The sequence below is a fragment of the Idiotropiscis lumnitzeri genome, chromosome 1 (assembly GCF_059441095.1).
Source record: "Idiotropiscis lumnitzeri isolate Australia: NSW breed Sydney's pygmy pipehorse chromosome 1, RoL_Ilum_1.0, whole genome shotgun sequence".
Taxonomy (NCBI): Eukaryota; Metazoa; Chordata; class Actinopteri; order Syngnathiformes; family Syngnathidae; genus Idiotropiscis; species Idiotropiscis lumnitzeri.
In genome coordinates, this window is record NC_142391.1 from 12,561,133 (window position 1) to 12,574,887 (window position 13,755).

A 13,755-nucleotide genomic window follows, 5' to 3' on the forward strand; every position below is an offset into this window, starting at 1 on the left:
CCTTTCTTATCAGCCTCTAGGAAGCATTAAGATAAGACAAGAGTTTCATTATTCTAAGACTTTCTTGTTCCCGTGGTTGGTACAAATAACCAATATACTTAATTGCTGTCAATAAGTTCACTTTTTAGAAGGAATAAACGTCTATCACACTAAAAGGGCCCTACTTTCGTCCTCAACTCAAGCCTAGTGCAAAGTGCAATCTTGTCAGTTTTCTTTCTTCTGGCATTTGAAATGTATATAAATCATGGAACTGATCATTGAATTCACTCATTCACCATCTTTCTTATTCTGTTCTCACTATATACAATATGTACTTCCACTGACTAGGAGGACAAAAGCCAGCCAGTGATTTGATGCTGACTCCAGCACTGGCTTCCAGAGTTTTGTGCCGCTGGTTGAGGTATACTGAGTTTAATGCAGTGAGACACAGCCAGCTGCAATCACCACAACCAATAAACTCAAGTCTCCCACCCCTATACCACAGTGAGGGAGTCATCTATATAAAGGGAGCACAGCACAAATGATCGAGGCTCAAAAACACTTAGAAGCTGATGCCGCAATTACTAAAATGAGAAAATGCATCAGCCGTAGCTAATTGACCCATAAAGGTAAAGCGTTTCGATCGAAATGGATATAAGAGGCGGTGGACGGTATAGAATGTCATCCAGTTGTTGACCATAGTGTAAGTAACATATTTCATCTAACAGCGTGGCATCTGGCAGAGCACCCCTTCAATGTGCAGCCGTTTGCGTTATTAGCCAAACTGCTGTGCTCTGGAAGGAGCCACAAATAGAGGAAAGAAGGTGCACATTAAATGTCTTCAGGGCACCGCTGTCTCTTTGATGGATTGATCTCCGCCTGCTGATGGATATCAAGCTCTGTGGGGTTGGCATGCACTTGGTGTGTTATCTTTGTGGTCCATGGCGTGTCTCCTGTGTCTTCAGGCTAAATCAGAGGCAACCAGCAATTTGCTTCAGCCAGCGTCTATTGATAAGGCCATCTGTTGCAAGCCCTATTGATTTTGGCGCCTTGGCCTCGACATATTCAACCTCCAGCTCCACTTTAATGGTGCTTGCTTCAGTGACATTTCAGCTAAGGCAAAGAATGAGGAGGAGGCAGACAATATTGATAACAGATATAGACTGGCGGAAGAACTGTACGGAATAGCACTTAACAAACAATTCAAGCTAGTCGAGCACCCTAAAAATTAGCTGGGGTATTTGCAACTATAAAACACATCATATGAAAGGTTTTATATATATATATATATATATATATATATATATATATATATATATATATATATATATATATATACATATATATATATATATATAAAACCATGCGATATTATAACCTCTGCTTTATTGGCATTGCTGTCGGTTTAATGTGCATTTTCCAGTCTATAATTTTGGAATTATTATATTATGTGTGGAGTTTGCATGTTCTTCCTGTGCTTGCGTGGGTTTCCTCCGGGTATTATGGTTTCCTCCCACATTCCAAAAACATGCGCAGCAGGTTGGTTGGACATTCACCCTAGGGTGCGTGTGAGCGTAGATGATTGTTCATCTTTGTGTGCCATGCAATTGGCTGGCAAAGACTCTAGGGGGTACCCCGCCTACTGCCCTATGATAGCTGGGATAGCCTACAGCACCCCCCGCGACCCTTGTGAGGAGAGGCGGTTCAGATAGTGGAAGTATGGGTGGATGGATTTTCCCGTACTACTACTAAAATTTGTAAAACATTAAAATAAATATCCTTTTGGTTTAAATTTTTTTCTGGTTATGTAACTGTCAGGATGTCAAACAAAAGTAGGACAAAATAGAACGGTCTGCATGATCCGTTGGGACTTGGATCAAAACCAGGACGTCTGGTCACCCTATCATTTCTACTATTTGGGCCATAGGAGCTTGTGTTAGCTATAAAGGTATGTTGACGAGAACAGCCCAATAGGATGAAGGTGCTCGTCAGGGGAAAAGTGACATTAGGAAATGGCTTTACAGAATTTACAGTGGCACTTCCACCTGGCAGAAATGTATAAATGTAATAAGACCACCTGTGACATTCCCATTTCTTTCAAACAATCAATAGGCCTACAGGGAGTCTTTGGTTTATGACAGTTATTTTCTTACATCGGTGACGTAACCTGAACTTGTCAGAAGGCGCCACAGTCCATCATTAACAAAGAGTAGCACAAGTAAAGTCATAATTATTGTAAATATTTGGTTTAAAAAAAAACCATCAAGTCCATAAATATAAAACAATCAACTAAGTGTGCCTTGTGTCGCATGACATCACTGTTTATTGCTATATAACCTGAAAACATGTACAGTGGCACTGACATAACAACCAGTTGTATCACCACTGTTCCTTGTGTTTTATGTGTTCCCCGATATGCGTTGATTTGCAAGAGCCAGCTCATTGCTCCTTGAGTACCATAGGTTTGTTTTCATTAGACACAGAAGAACTTCCGGATCTAGATTAAACACTCATTTCCCAGATGAAATATGTCTTGGCTGAAGTCTTCTTGCTGAGTCTGACTTTAAAGAGGCTCGTGAAAGAGGCCTTACGTTGAACTCAATGGTAAAATATGTCTAATTGAGCGTTTCCTCAGTGTTTAATATTTTTGCACTGGTTTTTTTTCCCATCGCTGCCGCCCCAAATTCCCTGCCAGCACACCCCCAGGAGTGGCGGAACCAATGGTCTCATCTGCTCACAGGCAGCCGCAAAGCTGCAACCCTAATACATCCATTTATCTCAGACGTCAAGGCAATGAATAGGATCCGCTAACAGCTGAGGATGTATTGGAATTCTCAACATCATTAGCCATGTGACATAAAGTGGTGAACTGGCTAAAAAGATGAGAAGACTCAAAGTGATAGAAAAACATTTTTTTTACTTAATCATTAATGGAGATTCGTGCTCTCTATTTGTGACAGCTTCATCCCAGGGTTATTTGCATCACTCCAGAGAGCCACAATTACTAAAGGAAGATGCAGTGAGAAATGTAAGCTTTTCTGAGAATGACAGGAAGCAAAGGCTACTGCAATGAACAACCAACCGAATACCCTGAGGACACAACTCGTACACTGACACTAACAGTGGTGAAAAGCTAAACTATATTTATCTTTCGCACCAGATGTAATATATTCAGACAGCACCAAATTCTGTTGACCAGTAATCCACATCAACCGCAGTTCCTACAAATCTTTCAGCGTGACGTGTCTGTGCGTCATTTCTCTGCATCATGCAAGAGAGATGAGAAGCCAAATGCTATGAGAGGTGAACATACCCATCGATTCGGGCTGTGTGTCAACCAAGGTGGCGAATGAACACAGGAAATATAACACAAAGATGCAATAATAGACATCAATGAGACCGGAAACAGGGAGTAATATTCAGAGAAATTCGAGATAGATGATGATGAATTCACCTTGTATTGATTAAATGTGCGACTAACCAGCAGCTCATCTCATTATTCTTGAAGTGCTTTGGTAATGATGCTTTTGTGCAAAGTTTGTTTCTCCCAAAGAAAACAGCGGGGCTAAATTGGGCGACTGCATCTCCTTCATCCACATTAATATTCATGCAGGCCAGGACCTCTTGGCAACCGGGGTCCCCTGTTCACCGCAGTGGTCTTATTTAGGCTATTAATCTTGAAACTTAAACTATGCTGACTGCAGAGTCTGCAAAAGGATATAATTTCCAAATTCTGTACCTACACAGCATGTTGGATACGATATAAGTCTGTAATACACAGTTTCAATACACACATGTGGTGTTTTCTGTATTTGTGTGTATCATCGCTCACCCCTTCATTGTTCTGTCCACTTTTAGCCAGCATCTCTTGCAGGGCACGCACTGACAGGGACTGTTCCAGCACAAAAGTACAGATGCATAGGTCTGGAGGGACATACTGCAGCAAAAGAACAGAGCGAGTCGGGTTAGCAATTAGTCTGGACACATTGGCTTGAACTATGCAAATCAGTGAAACAACATGTAGAAATGCTCATACCTTGTGCGAATTGACATACACTGTGATAAGATTGTCATTTCTCTTTTAAAACTCATGACCAACACATTTGAAAGAACCTGAGATAAGCAGATTCACTGGTGAGCACCAAAAATATACTGTAATTCAAACTACTAACAAACACGCTTTATCAGAAAGAGGCTGCAGGAGCAACCTCTATGACATAAAGTGGTTATTGTCTTATTCATACAAACAGGTTTGAATTCAAAAACTTTTTTTGCCATCCAAGCAAAATATCCACATGAATATTGCAACGTGATGACCAATCATTAAATTCTGGCTGACTACTGCAGTTTTACTGCCCCTGAAATATAATGGATAAACAATTGTACACGATATATAGGATTTAGTATATTCTGTTCATCCTTTCCATGTTAGACTTCAAGTACAATAGATGTTTGTGGACGACACTATTGTTGTGGGCATACCACCAGATCCAGGAAATGGTGGTGGACGTCAGGAGAGAGAGAGACATCACCCTGAACCGGTATACCCAAACGATGACAGTTTGGAAATTGTACCAGCATACAAATGCTTTGGGGTGCAACTGGATGAAAGGCTGGACTGGACTACCAACACTATTGAAGACGATCTATCTAGCTAATTAGCTATCTAGCTAGCGAGCTATATAGCTAGTGTTTCTGTGGATGAATAAACTAAACGCGAGATGGAAGCAATTTAGCTCCGCCCACCTTAATCACTGTGGGTGACTAACAGCAGACCTTTGCCTCTGTGAGCAATGTTGAACTGCCCAATGGAACGTGGTGGTAAAAATGAAGGTTCAGAGGAGCTGGAGCGAATGATGAGTGTCCATTCCGTTCAGGATATACTTTCAGAGTAAAGGAGGGAGACATATTTACAGCGGCTTGTGACTTGATGCTTGGTTCTCCACCAATCATTGATTTTCAATACGTAGCATTGGTGGCTGGTATCTTGGCTGGATCACATCATTTATCTATGGCACCAGAAAGGGTTACCAGTGAAGACTGATTAATTTCCTCTCTTCAGCCTCAATGGAGATGACACTTCAAACAAAGAGAAGTGAAAGAACTATCTCGATACTTTCCGGTGGGACTATTAGTAAGACACTGACAGGACTGACCTGCCGGTTGTTAATCACGACCAACAGGCCAATTGATTGGATACCATGTAAAGCAGAGACCCTCAACATCAAACCCATTCTGTTATGGTGCCCTCGTGCATCATTACCAGACCAGTTTCAGTGAAGCTTCTTATCTGGTATGGGTTGTTGTCCGTGTGTGTACGTGTGTTTTAAATAGTGTACAAATGAAGACAGAGTGCCATATGGTTAAAAAGATCAATAATCAGGTTTAATTACCACTCAATATGGGAAGAGTGAGCATTACCCCTCCCCAATTAACACACATGAATACTCATTGTGAGACCTTGTTGAGGGCAACACGGGTCATTCAAATGGTAGCTGGCACCAAAATTCTCTGATTTCCAGTAAGTTATTCCGGTTTGATTTACACTCGAGTCTGTCACATTAGCAGGAGTCAGATGTCCTTGACATCGGTACCTTCTGTGCAATACTAATTGATCAGGCATCCTCCTGTCTTCGGGTTTTAAGTCATGCTGGAAATTATTGCGGTTTAAATGGCTGATTGTCGTCTTTTTTGCCAATCAAAATATAGTCACCCTATTTTTTGTAAAAAGTTAAATAACACGCTGTGCAGCATGAACGTAGACATAGTTGTATAGCAATATTTGTGTACATCACTTTGTGACTTTGTCCGGAGGATTATGTAACTAAATACCCACTGAAGGTCCAAGTCCAAACCTCACCGGCCACCACTGCTCTGTGATAAATTACCAAAAGCGTGGAGACATTACAGACTGACTTTTCGCAAAAAAATTGTTTCCTTCTTGAAATAAACCTCCATGTTGCAAGAAGACAAAACAAAAGCTGATGTCTTTGATTTCAGTGCTTTATTTTCTGAGATGCAGAGATGAGATCCTTGTGAACGATGATCTCATTAGTAAGTTGCAAAGTGTTCCGCTGAAATAATGTCACGCCACGGTGCTGAAGCGTTTACTGTATCTTCGCGGCGGATTCAAATGTGAGCCAATTCTTGCTTTTCAGAAAAATGCTGTGGTGAGTAAACAAACCGTACATACCGTTGCTACATTTACACCAACTAGAAGTTGCGACATCAGCAACAAACACTCTGTTCAGCAATAATAAAGTTGAAACAGTTAGCGCAAGTAACAATACTGTCTATGAAACAGTCTATCAAAAACGTCCACGGGTGTAATTCAAGCAAATATCCCCAGACTGCAGGTCCACAGAGGCAGAATGCAAGAAAAGCTCATAAAGGAGTCTGCGGTAGATGCAAGCTGATAATGTGCTTTTCAGCGCATCTCCACTTGGCTTCATTTACTGTTTGCTGCAACAAAGGAATGCGCTTAATGGATGGTTTTTTTCCTGCTGAGCATTTGTCTGGGGGAATACAAACAACCTTTCATCCAATTCACTTTTATGTAAACTGTTTTGTGGCATTGGGTGTCTACATCAGTTGATTTTACCGAGAAAGAATATGGTTTCGGATAAAGAAGCTTAGCAGAAACATCGAACTCCAATAAAGTACATATTTGATTAGATTCCTTTTCTTGAACGTCTGCAGACCGTTTTGCATGTGGGCAGCAGATGCGCACACGGCTCCATTCACACGACATTTTACCGTGGTATGCCGTCTTCACATGCATATTGGTTGATTCAAAAGTGAAATAAATCGCCTTTCTTTGTTGCAATGTTTGGGATAGTTCACGCCAGCCCTTTTGAGCATGGTTGTCTTTATATTCCTTTGAAGGGACACTTGATCAGGATGAACATTGGCATTTATGAAAAAAAAAAAAAAAGGCATGCATCCATCCATCCATTATCTGAGCCGCTTTTCCTCACAAGGGTGGCAGGGGTGGTGGAGTCTATACCAGACGTCTTCGGGCAGTGAGCGGGGTACACCTTGAACTAGTTGCCAGCCAATCCCAAGGCACACAAAGACAAACAACCATTCACGCTCACACTCATACCTAGGAACAACTTAGAGAGTTCAATCAAACTGCCATGAACGTCTTTGGAATGTGGAAGGAAACCAGATTACCCGGAGGAAACCCACACAGACACGGGGAGAACATGCAAACTCCACACAGTCAGGCCGGAGCTGGAATTGAACCCTGTACATCTGCACTGAGAGGCCTAGTGTTTGCATGTTCTACTTTTGTGTTTTTTTCCCCTGTGAACAGCATAAATGGTAGAGAATGGATGGACAGATGGAAGATTGTTTGAGAGCCTACCTTTGCCTCAGACGTTGGCTCCAGGTAACATATCCGGTTGCCGAGCCCCTCAGCAGCCAGGCAAAACTTTCGATTCTCCTTCTGGATGCAGGCCACGCATTGGAGCACCACTTCATCATCCTGTCGAGGCAAAACAGACTTCAATCTGGGTGTGCACTCATGTGGAGCACATGGCCACACCAAATTCCTTTGGCCAGGACACTTAGATTCCGGGGCCATGGGACTGTTCAGAGGGTCGCCACTGCACTGGCAGTGCAATAATGAATGCAAACAGGCAAAAGATTAGTGGCAACACTAAACTGAAAACGGCAATCAGTGGGATAATTCTACAAGCGTCAGACTGGTATGGTTCTATACAAGGGGTGATATGAAACCGTTGACATTACCTGGATTACTGCGTAAAAAAAAGTGATATGTGTCCCAGTCTATATGACAGAGTTAACCTATGAATATTTACTGCTATTTGTGTACTTTTACTTCTTACTGAATCAATACTGCAGTTTAAAATGATATCAAATCAAAAAGAATCGCAAACTAAAGAATCAAAATCAAATTGAATCACACCTAAAGAATCAAAATTGAATCAATTCATGAGCCTCTTGGCAAAGGCAATGGTCAGCTTTAATTATATTTACTGTGGAATTTTTTACTGTTATTTTTGTCTGTTTGACCTGATGCATTATTTTAGAGCAAGGTTTCAAAATTGCGTTGCTCCCCTTGTCCCAAAATAAAAACAATAAATACTAATGCTAAAAGCGCAGCAGCCCCTAATTTATACAAGCAAAAAGCTTTCAAAATGCACTTAGAAGAAGAAACTGTGTGCCTGCTTGATGATGAATACAATTTGCTAACAGCATTTTACGCTGAACACTTCCCAGCAAATCCATACATCTCAAATAAAAAACATTTACTACCCTAAAGACGGGCACCAAAAGGCACTAAAACACCAACCAACCAACCACATCTTACTTTGCTGCTGTTTGTTTCGAAATTTAGTGAAATGTTTCACGTCAGTAGACTATATAGAAATCGTTGAGCAACACCCTGAATCCCAAACATTTTCTCCTATGAGGCATAATCGTTTCATATTCCTCAAGCATGCTATGCTGCAAATGTAATTCTGAGCACTCAAGTACACCACACAGAGTCAAAGCTTCACACACACACACGCACACACACACACCCCCACACACACAGTTGTTTTTCTCTCCCTCGACTGACTAATTGGGAGGTTTTCCTTTCTAAATGTGATGATCAAACACATCCACGGCTGATCCCTTTGAGCCTGCCCAATCTCTTTAAGGCTATTTACACTGTTTGTATGGTGCAAATTAGCTTGAAGCAATTGATAGAATTTGTATCATTCAAGGATTTGAAAGACAAGTAATTGCCTGTGTAAATTAATACATGCACAGTATATTTTGCTTGGACTATATTCTAACTACACGCGTGATGGTTTTGGAAAAGTTCAAACTGGATTTCTGCGGCTGTGCTGGTGTGCAAAACCACAATTGTGTTATGTATTTAAAAACATTTTTCAAATGAGTCTTCTGAGGTAGAGCTGATGTGTCATGATTTGTATTTGTTATTTTTGGTTTAGTATTTGGTTTCATGTTTTGGCCTTGTATATGTGTCTTGTCTCGTCTTGTCTATTGTGTCCACCTGTGCTCGTTTACCCAAGCCCTAGTGTCAACCAATCCGGTCCTTCCAACCCTCCATGTCTTGTCCAGGTGCTCCTCGTTGTCTCGTCAATTTGTGTGTATTTAGTTCCCTGGTTGCTTTCAGTTCTTGTTGGTTCATTGTCATTTTAAGTGTCGCTTGTCCCTGTCGCTTGTCCCGGTTGCCTGTCCCTGTTGCCAGTTCCTGTCGCCTCTCCCTGTAGTTGGTTTCCTGTCGTTAAGTTTTTCCAAGTTCCTTGTTTGCCTTAGTTTTCTGTTTAATAAATGCCCTTTAAGTCACCCCTGCCTGGCTTCCCTGCGTTTGGGTCCTCACCTTCCTCAACCTCGACAGAATGAACCAACCAATACTGGACCCAGCAGGAAGCTCACGGCGACGAGTTCGCCGTCGCCGCCCAAGCTGGTACCCCCCTCAGCCTGCCGACCAACCCCTTCGTGTGAGTTCCATATGTTCCGCCAAGCCAGTTTGCCACTCTTCTTCGTCTTGTGTTAACATCTTTGATTACGACACCATTTTGTCCCCCCATGTTTTTGTTAATTCAGATTTAGATGATGACCCCTATTTTCAGTTGTCTGATTCCGAGTTTGACCCAGATTTTGATTTTTCTCATGAGTTTTCTTCTCCCAGTCAGTTTTTGTCACGGTTTCCTTTCGAGTCCTTTGAGTCCACACCTGAATCACACCCATCAGACCTTTACTTGGGCACCCGGTTGGCCATCTATCCTGGACCTCCGCGAGGTGGTCAACGACGGCGCCCGAGTAAAGGATCTGCCACCTCTCGTAATAGCACCCACTTTTTACACCCTGAGTCACGTTTTTCCAATTCACTTAGTTCACTTCGTCCGTCTGTTTCTGTACCTCGTCCACAGTCGGTTTCTGCACCACCTTCCGTTCGACCCACGTTTTGTAGCGCACGTTCACCAGCCCCTGTAGTCCCGGTCCCTCGTGTCCTTCGCGTCTCCCGTTCCCCTGAATCCCTATGGCGGCAGGCTGATAGGGATCCGGCCCCCGACCCAGCTCCTCACGAGCTGCAGCCTCCAGTGCCGGCCCCTCGCCAGCTGCAGCGTCCCGTCCCGGCTCCTCGCCAGCTGCAGCGTCCCGTCCCGGCTCCTCGCCAGCTGCAGCGTCCCGTCCCGGCTCCTCGCCAGCTGCAGCGTCCCGCCCCGGCTCCTCGCCAGCTGCAGCGTCCCGTCCCGGCTCCTCGCCAGCTGCAGCGTCCCGTCCCGGCTCCTCGCCAGCTGCAGCGTCCCGTCCCGGCTCCGCGCCAGCTGCAGCGTCCCGTCCCGGCTCCTCGCCAGCTGCAGCGTCCCGTCCCGGCTCCTTGCCAGCTGCAGCGTCCCCTCCCGGCTCCTCGCCAGCTGCAGCGTCCCCTCCCGGCTCCTTGCCAGCTGCAGCCTCTCGTCCCGGCTCCTTGCCAGCTGAAGCCTCCCGTCCCGGCTCCTCGCCAGCTGGGGCCTCCCGTCCCGGCTCCTCGCCAGCTGGAGCCTCCCGTCCCGGCTCCTCGCCAGCTGCAGCGTCCCGTCCCGGCTCCTCGCCAGCTGCAGCAAACCACGCAGCCTCCAGAGTCCCACTCGGGCTCACCGCCAGCTGCTGAACCCTGTTCCGGCTCCTCCCCAGCTGCTGAGCCCCGTCCCGGCTCCCCGCCAGCTGCTGAGCCCCGTTCCGGCTCCCCGCCAGCGGATGAGCCCCGTTCCGGCTCCCCGCCAGCGGATGAGCCCCGTTCCGGCTCCCCGCCAGCGGATGAGCCCCGTTCCGGCTCCCCGCCAGCGGATGAGTCCCGTTCCGGCTCCCCGCCAGCTGATAAGCCCCGTCCCGGTTCCCCCCGAGCTGCTGGGGCCCGTTCTGGCCTCCCGAGAGCTGCTGACCCCCGTTCCGGCGCCTCGCCAGCGCTTCAAGTCCCTGTTCCGGCGGAGCACGTCCTGCGTCCGCCACCAGTCCCGGCGGAGCACGCCACGCGTCCGCCACAAGTCCCTGTTCCAGCGGAGCACGTTCTGCGTCCGCCACAAGTCCCTATTCCGGCGGAGCACGTTCTGCGTCCGCCACCAGTCCCTGTTCCGGCGGAGCACGCCCTGCGTCCGCCACAAGTCCCTGGTCCGGCGGAGCACGCCCTGCGTCCGCCACCAGTCCCTGTTCCGGCGGAGCACGTCCTGCTTCCGCCACCAGTCCCTGTTCCAGCGGAGCACGTCCTGCTTCCGCCACCAGTCCCTGTTCCGGCGGAGCATGCCCTGCGTCCGCCACAAGTCCCTCTTCCGGCGGAGCACGTCCTGCGTCTGCCACAAGTCCCTCTTCCGGCGGAGCACGTCCTGCGTCTGCCACAAGTCCCTGTTCCGGCGGAGCACGTCCTGCGTCCGCCACCAGTCCCGGTTCCGGCGGAGCACGCCACGCGTCCGCCACAAGTCCCTGTTCCGGCTGAGCACGTTCTGCGTCCGCCACAAGTCCCTGTTCCGGCGGAGCACGTTCTGCGTCCGCCACCAGTCCCTGTCCCCGCTGCGCCCGGCCCGCCGCCGCTCCAAGTCCCGGCCTCTGGTGCGCCCGGCCCGCCGCCGCTCCAAATCCCTGCCTCGGCGGTGCCAGACGGCCCGCCGCCACCCCACTTCCCTGTCCCGGCGGCGCCCGAGGACACTCCGTCGCTTCCCGTCGCTGCCTCGGCGGTGCTCGACGATCCGCCGTCGCCCCAAGCTCCTTTTTCGGCGGGACTCGACGATCCGCCGGCGCTCCAGTTTCCTGCCTGGGCGGTGGATGACGACCCGCCGTCGCTTCTTGTCTCTGCCACAGCGGCGCCCGACGAAGCGCCGCCGCTCCACGTTCCAGTCTCGGCGGCGTTCAACGACCGGCCGCCGCTCCACGATCCAGTCTCGGCGGCGTTCGACGACCGGTCGCCGCTCCACGTTCCTGTCTCGGCGGGGTTCGACGACCAGCCGCCGCTCTACGTTCCTGTCTCGGCGGGGTTCGACGACCAGCCGCCGTTCCACGTTCCTGTCTCGGCGGGGTTCGACGACCAGCCGCCGCTCCACGTTCCATTCTCGGCGGCGTTCGACGACCGGCCGCCGCTCCACGTTCCTGTCTCGGCGGGGCTCGACGACCAGCCGCCGCTCCAAGTGCCTGCCTCGGCTGCGCCCGCCCCGTCGCTGCTCCAAGCTCCGGTCTCGGCTGCATCCGGCGTCCAGCCGCCGCGTCTCGTCTCAGCCTCGTCAGCGGACTCCATGCGGTGTTCGGGTCATCCTGGACGTCCGCCTGAATGGCCGCCCTTGGACTTATGCGTCTGTCCTCCCGGACGCCCGCCTGAATGGCCACGGCTAGACTCCCTGGTCTGGTTTCCCGGACGGCCGCCTGAAGGGCCACGGCTGGACTCGCTGGTCTGGCCTCCCGGACGCCCGCCTGACCAGCCTTGATCGCGGACTGTGGTCCCGCCTCCTGGCCCCCTTCCGCCCACCCTGATTTTGGACAATTTTCTTTTGTTTGTGTTTGGGACGTCTGGGATCCGTCCCTTAAGGGGGGGGTACTGTCATGATTTGTATTTGTTATTTTTGGTTTAGTATTTGGTTTCATGTTTTGGCCTTGTATATGTGTCTTGTCTCGTCTTGTCTATTGTGTCCACCTGTGCTCGTTTACCCAAGCCCTAGTGTCAACCAATCCGGTCCTTCCAACCCTCCATGTCTTGTCCAGGTGCTCCTCGTTGTCTCGTCAATTTGTGTGTATTTAGTTCCCTGGTTGCTTTCAGTTCTTGTTGGTTCATTGTCATTTTAAGTGTCGCTTGTCCCTGTCGCTTGTCCCGGTTGCCTGTCCCTGTTGCCAGTTCCTGTCGCCTCTCCCTGTAGTTGGTTTCCTGTCGTTAAGTTTTTCCAAGTTCCTTGTTTGCCTTAGTTTTCTGTTTAATAAATGCCCTTTAAGTCACCCCTGCCTGGCTTCCCTGCGTTTGGGTCCTCACCTTCCTCAACCTCGACATGATGTTTGCATTAAAACATGACACGTCTTATAAACATGATAAAGCAAAGCCATTGCTATTAGGAAACATTATTGTTTTTTTTTTTTTAATTCTCGCTATTTACTGGAGCATGTAAATAACATTCTGTTAAAAGGATGTCATACAACATTCATGCAAATGGCTGGTCTCCCTGACTGCAGTGCTTCTGCTCAAGTCTTCCACTGTTGCTAAGCACTTGCTGCCAGCTTGATTGCATATCAGTTCAATTATCCCCTTTGCCAGAAGCTACTTCTGCTTTTTTTTTTTTCTCGGGGAAAAAAAAAATTTGCTTAAAAACAAGCATCCAGTGCTGCTGTTGCATAAACGAGATGATAGTCGTCAAGACTATAAATGCTGAATTCTTACTAGTTACTCTTAGTGATAGCAGAGTAAGCAGAAATCTGCTGATATGTGGCGTTTTGGGACGGGGAAAGGGGGCGGGAGATTGTTGTACAATGGCCAACTGCATTATTTAATGTGAGGAATGTGCTGGGAGCAGAATGCGGTTGTAATAAAGTAGCAAAATACACGGGCTGCTGAAAAAGTGCAATGAAAGCTGCTCCACGTTTCTGATCCATGCACGTACACACATTTTTTGTTGCTCATTTGTTCGTTTGGAAAAGCTGCATGAAAATCGAAAATACGCCTCAGGGCTCTGATGTGCATGACACACTTTTTTTAGTCAGCGCTCATGCCGGCCAATTTCAATAGACTGACTCAAATTCTGAGGAGATAATGAGTTTTGATCTTAAAATAAACAACAACAA

The 13,755-nt window shown here is 47.5% G+C and overlaps 1 protein-coding gene across 8 annotated transcripts in view; it reads right to left on the reverse strand.

Moving 5' to 3' along the window:
• Positions 1–13,755, reverse strand: part of LOC148343238 (ryanodine receptor 3) — a 93,262-nt gene that overhangs the window by 67,265 nt on the left and 12,242 nt on the right. For 4 of the 8 annotated variants that reach the window (XM_088317507.1, XM_088317515.1, XM_088317531.1 and 1 more), the window contains exons 2-4: positions 7,349–7,468; positions 3,812–3,916; positions 2–16 (exon numbers count right to left, since the gene is read on the reverse strand). In XM_088317507.1, the coding sequence (XP_088173633.1) occupies positions 2–16; positions 3,812–3,916; positions 7,349–7,468 (240 nt within the window). The remainder of the gene's footprint in view (position 1; positions 17–3,811; positions 3,917–7,348; positions 7,469–13,755) is intronic. The other 4 variants (XM_088317545.1, XM_088317552.1, XM_088317536.1 and 1 more) reach the window with 1 other exon arrangement.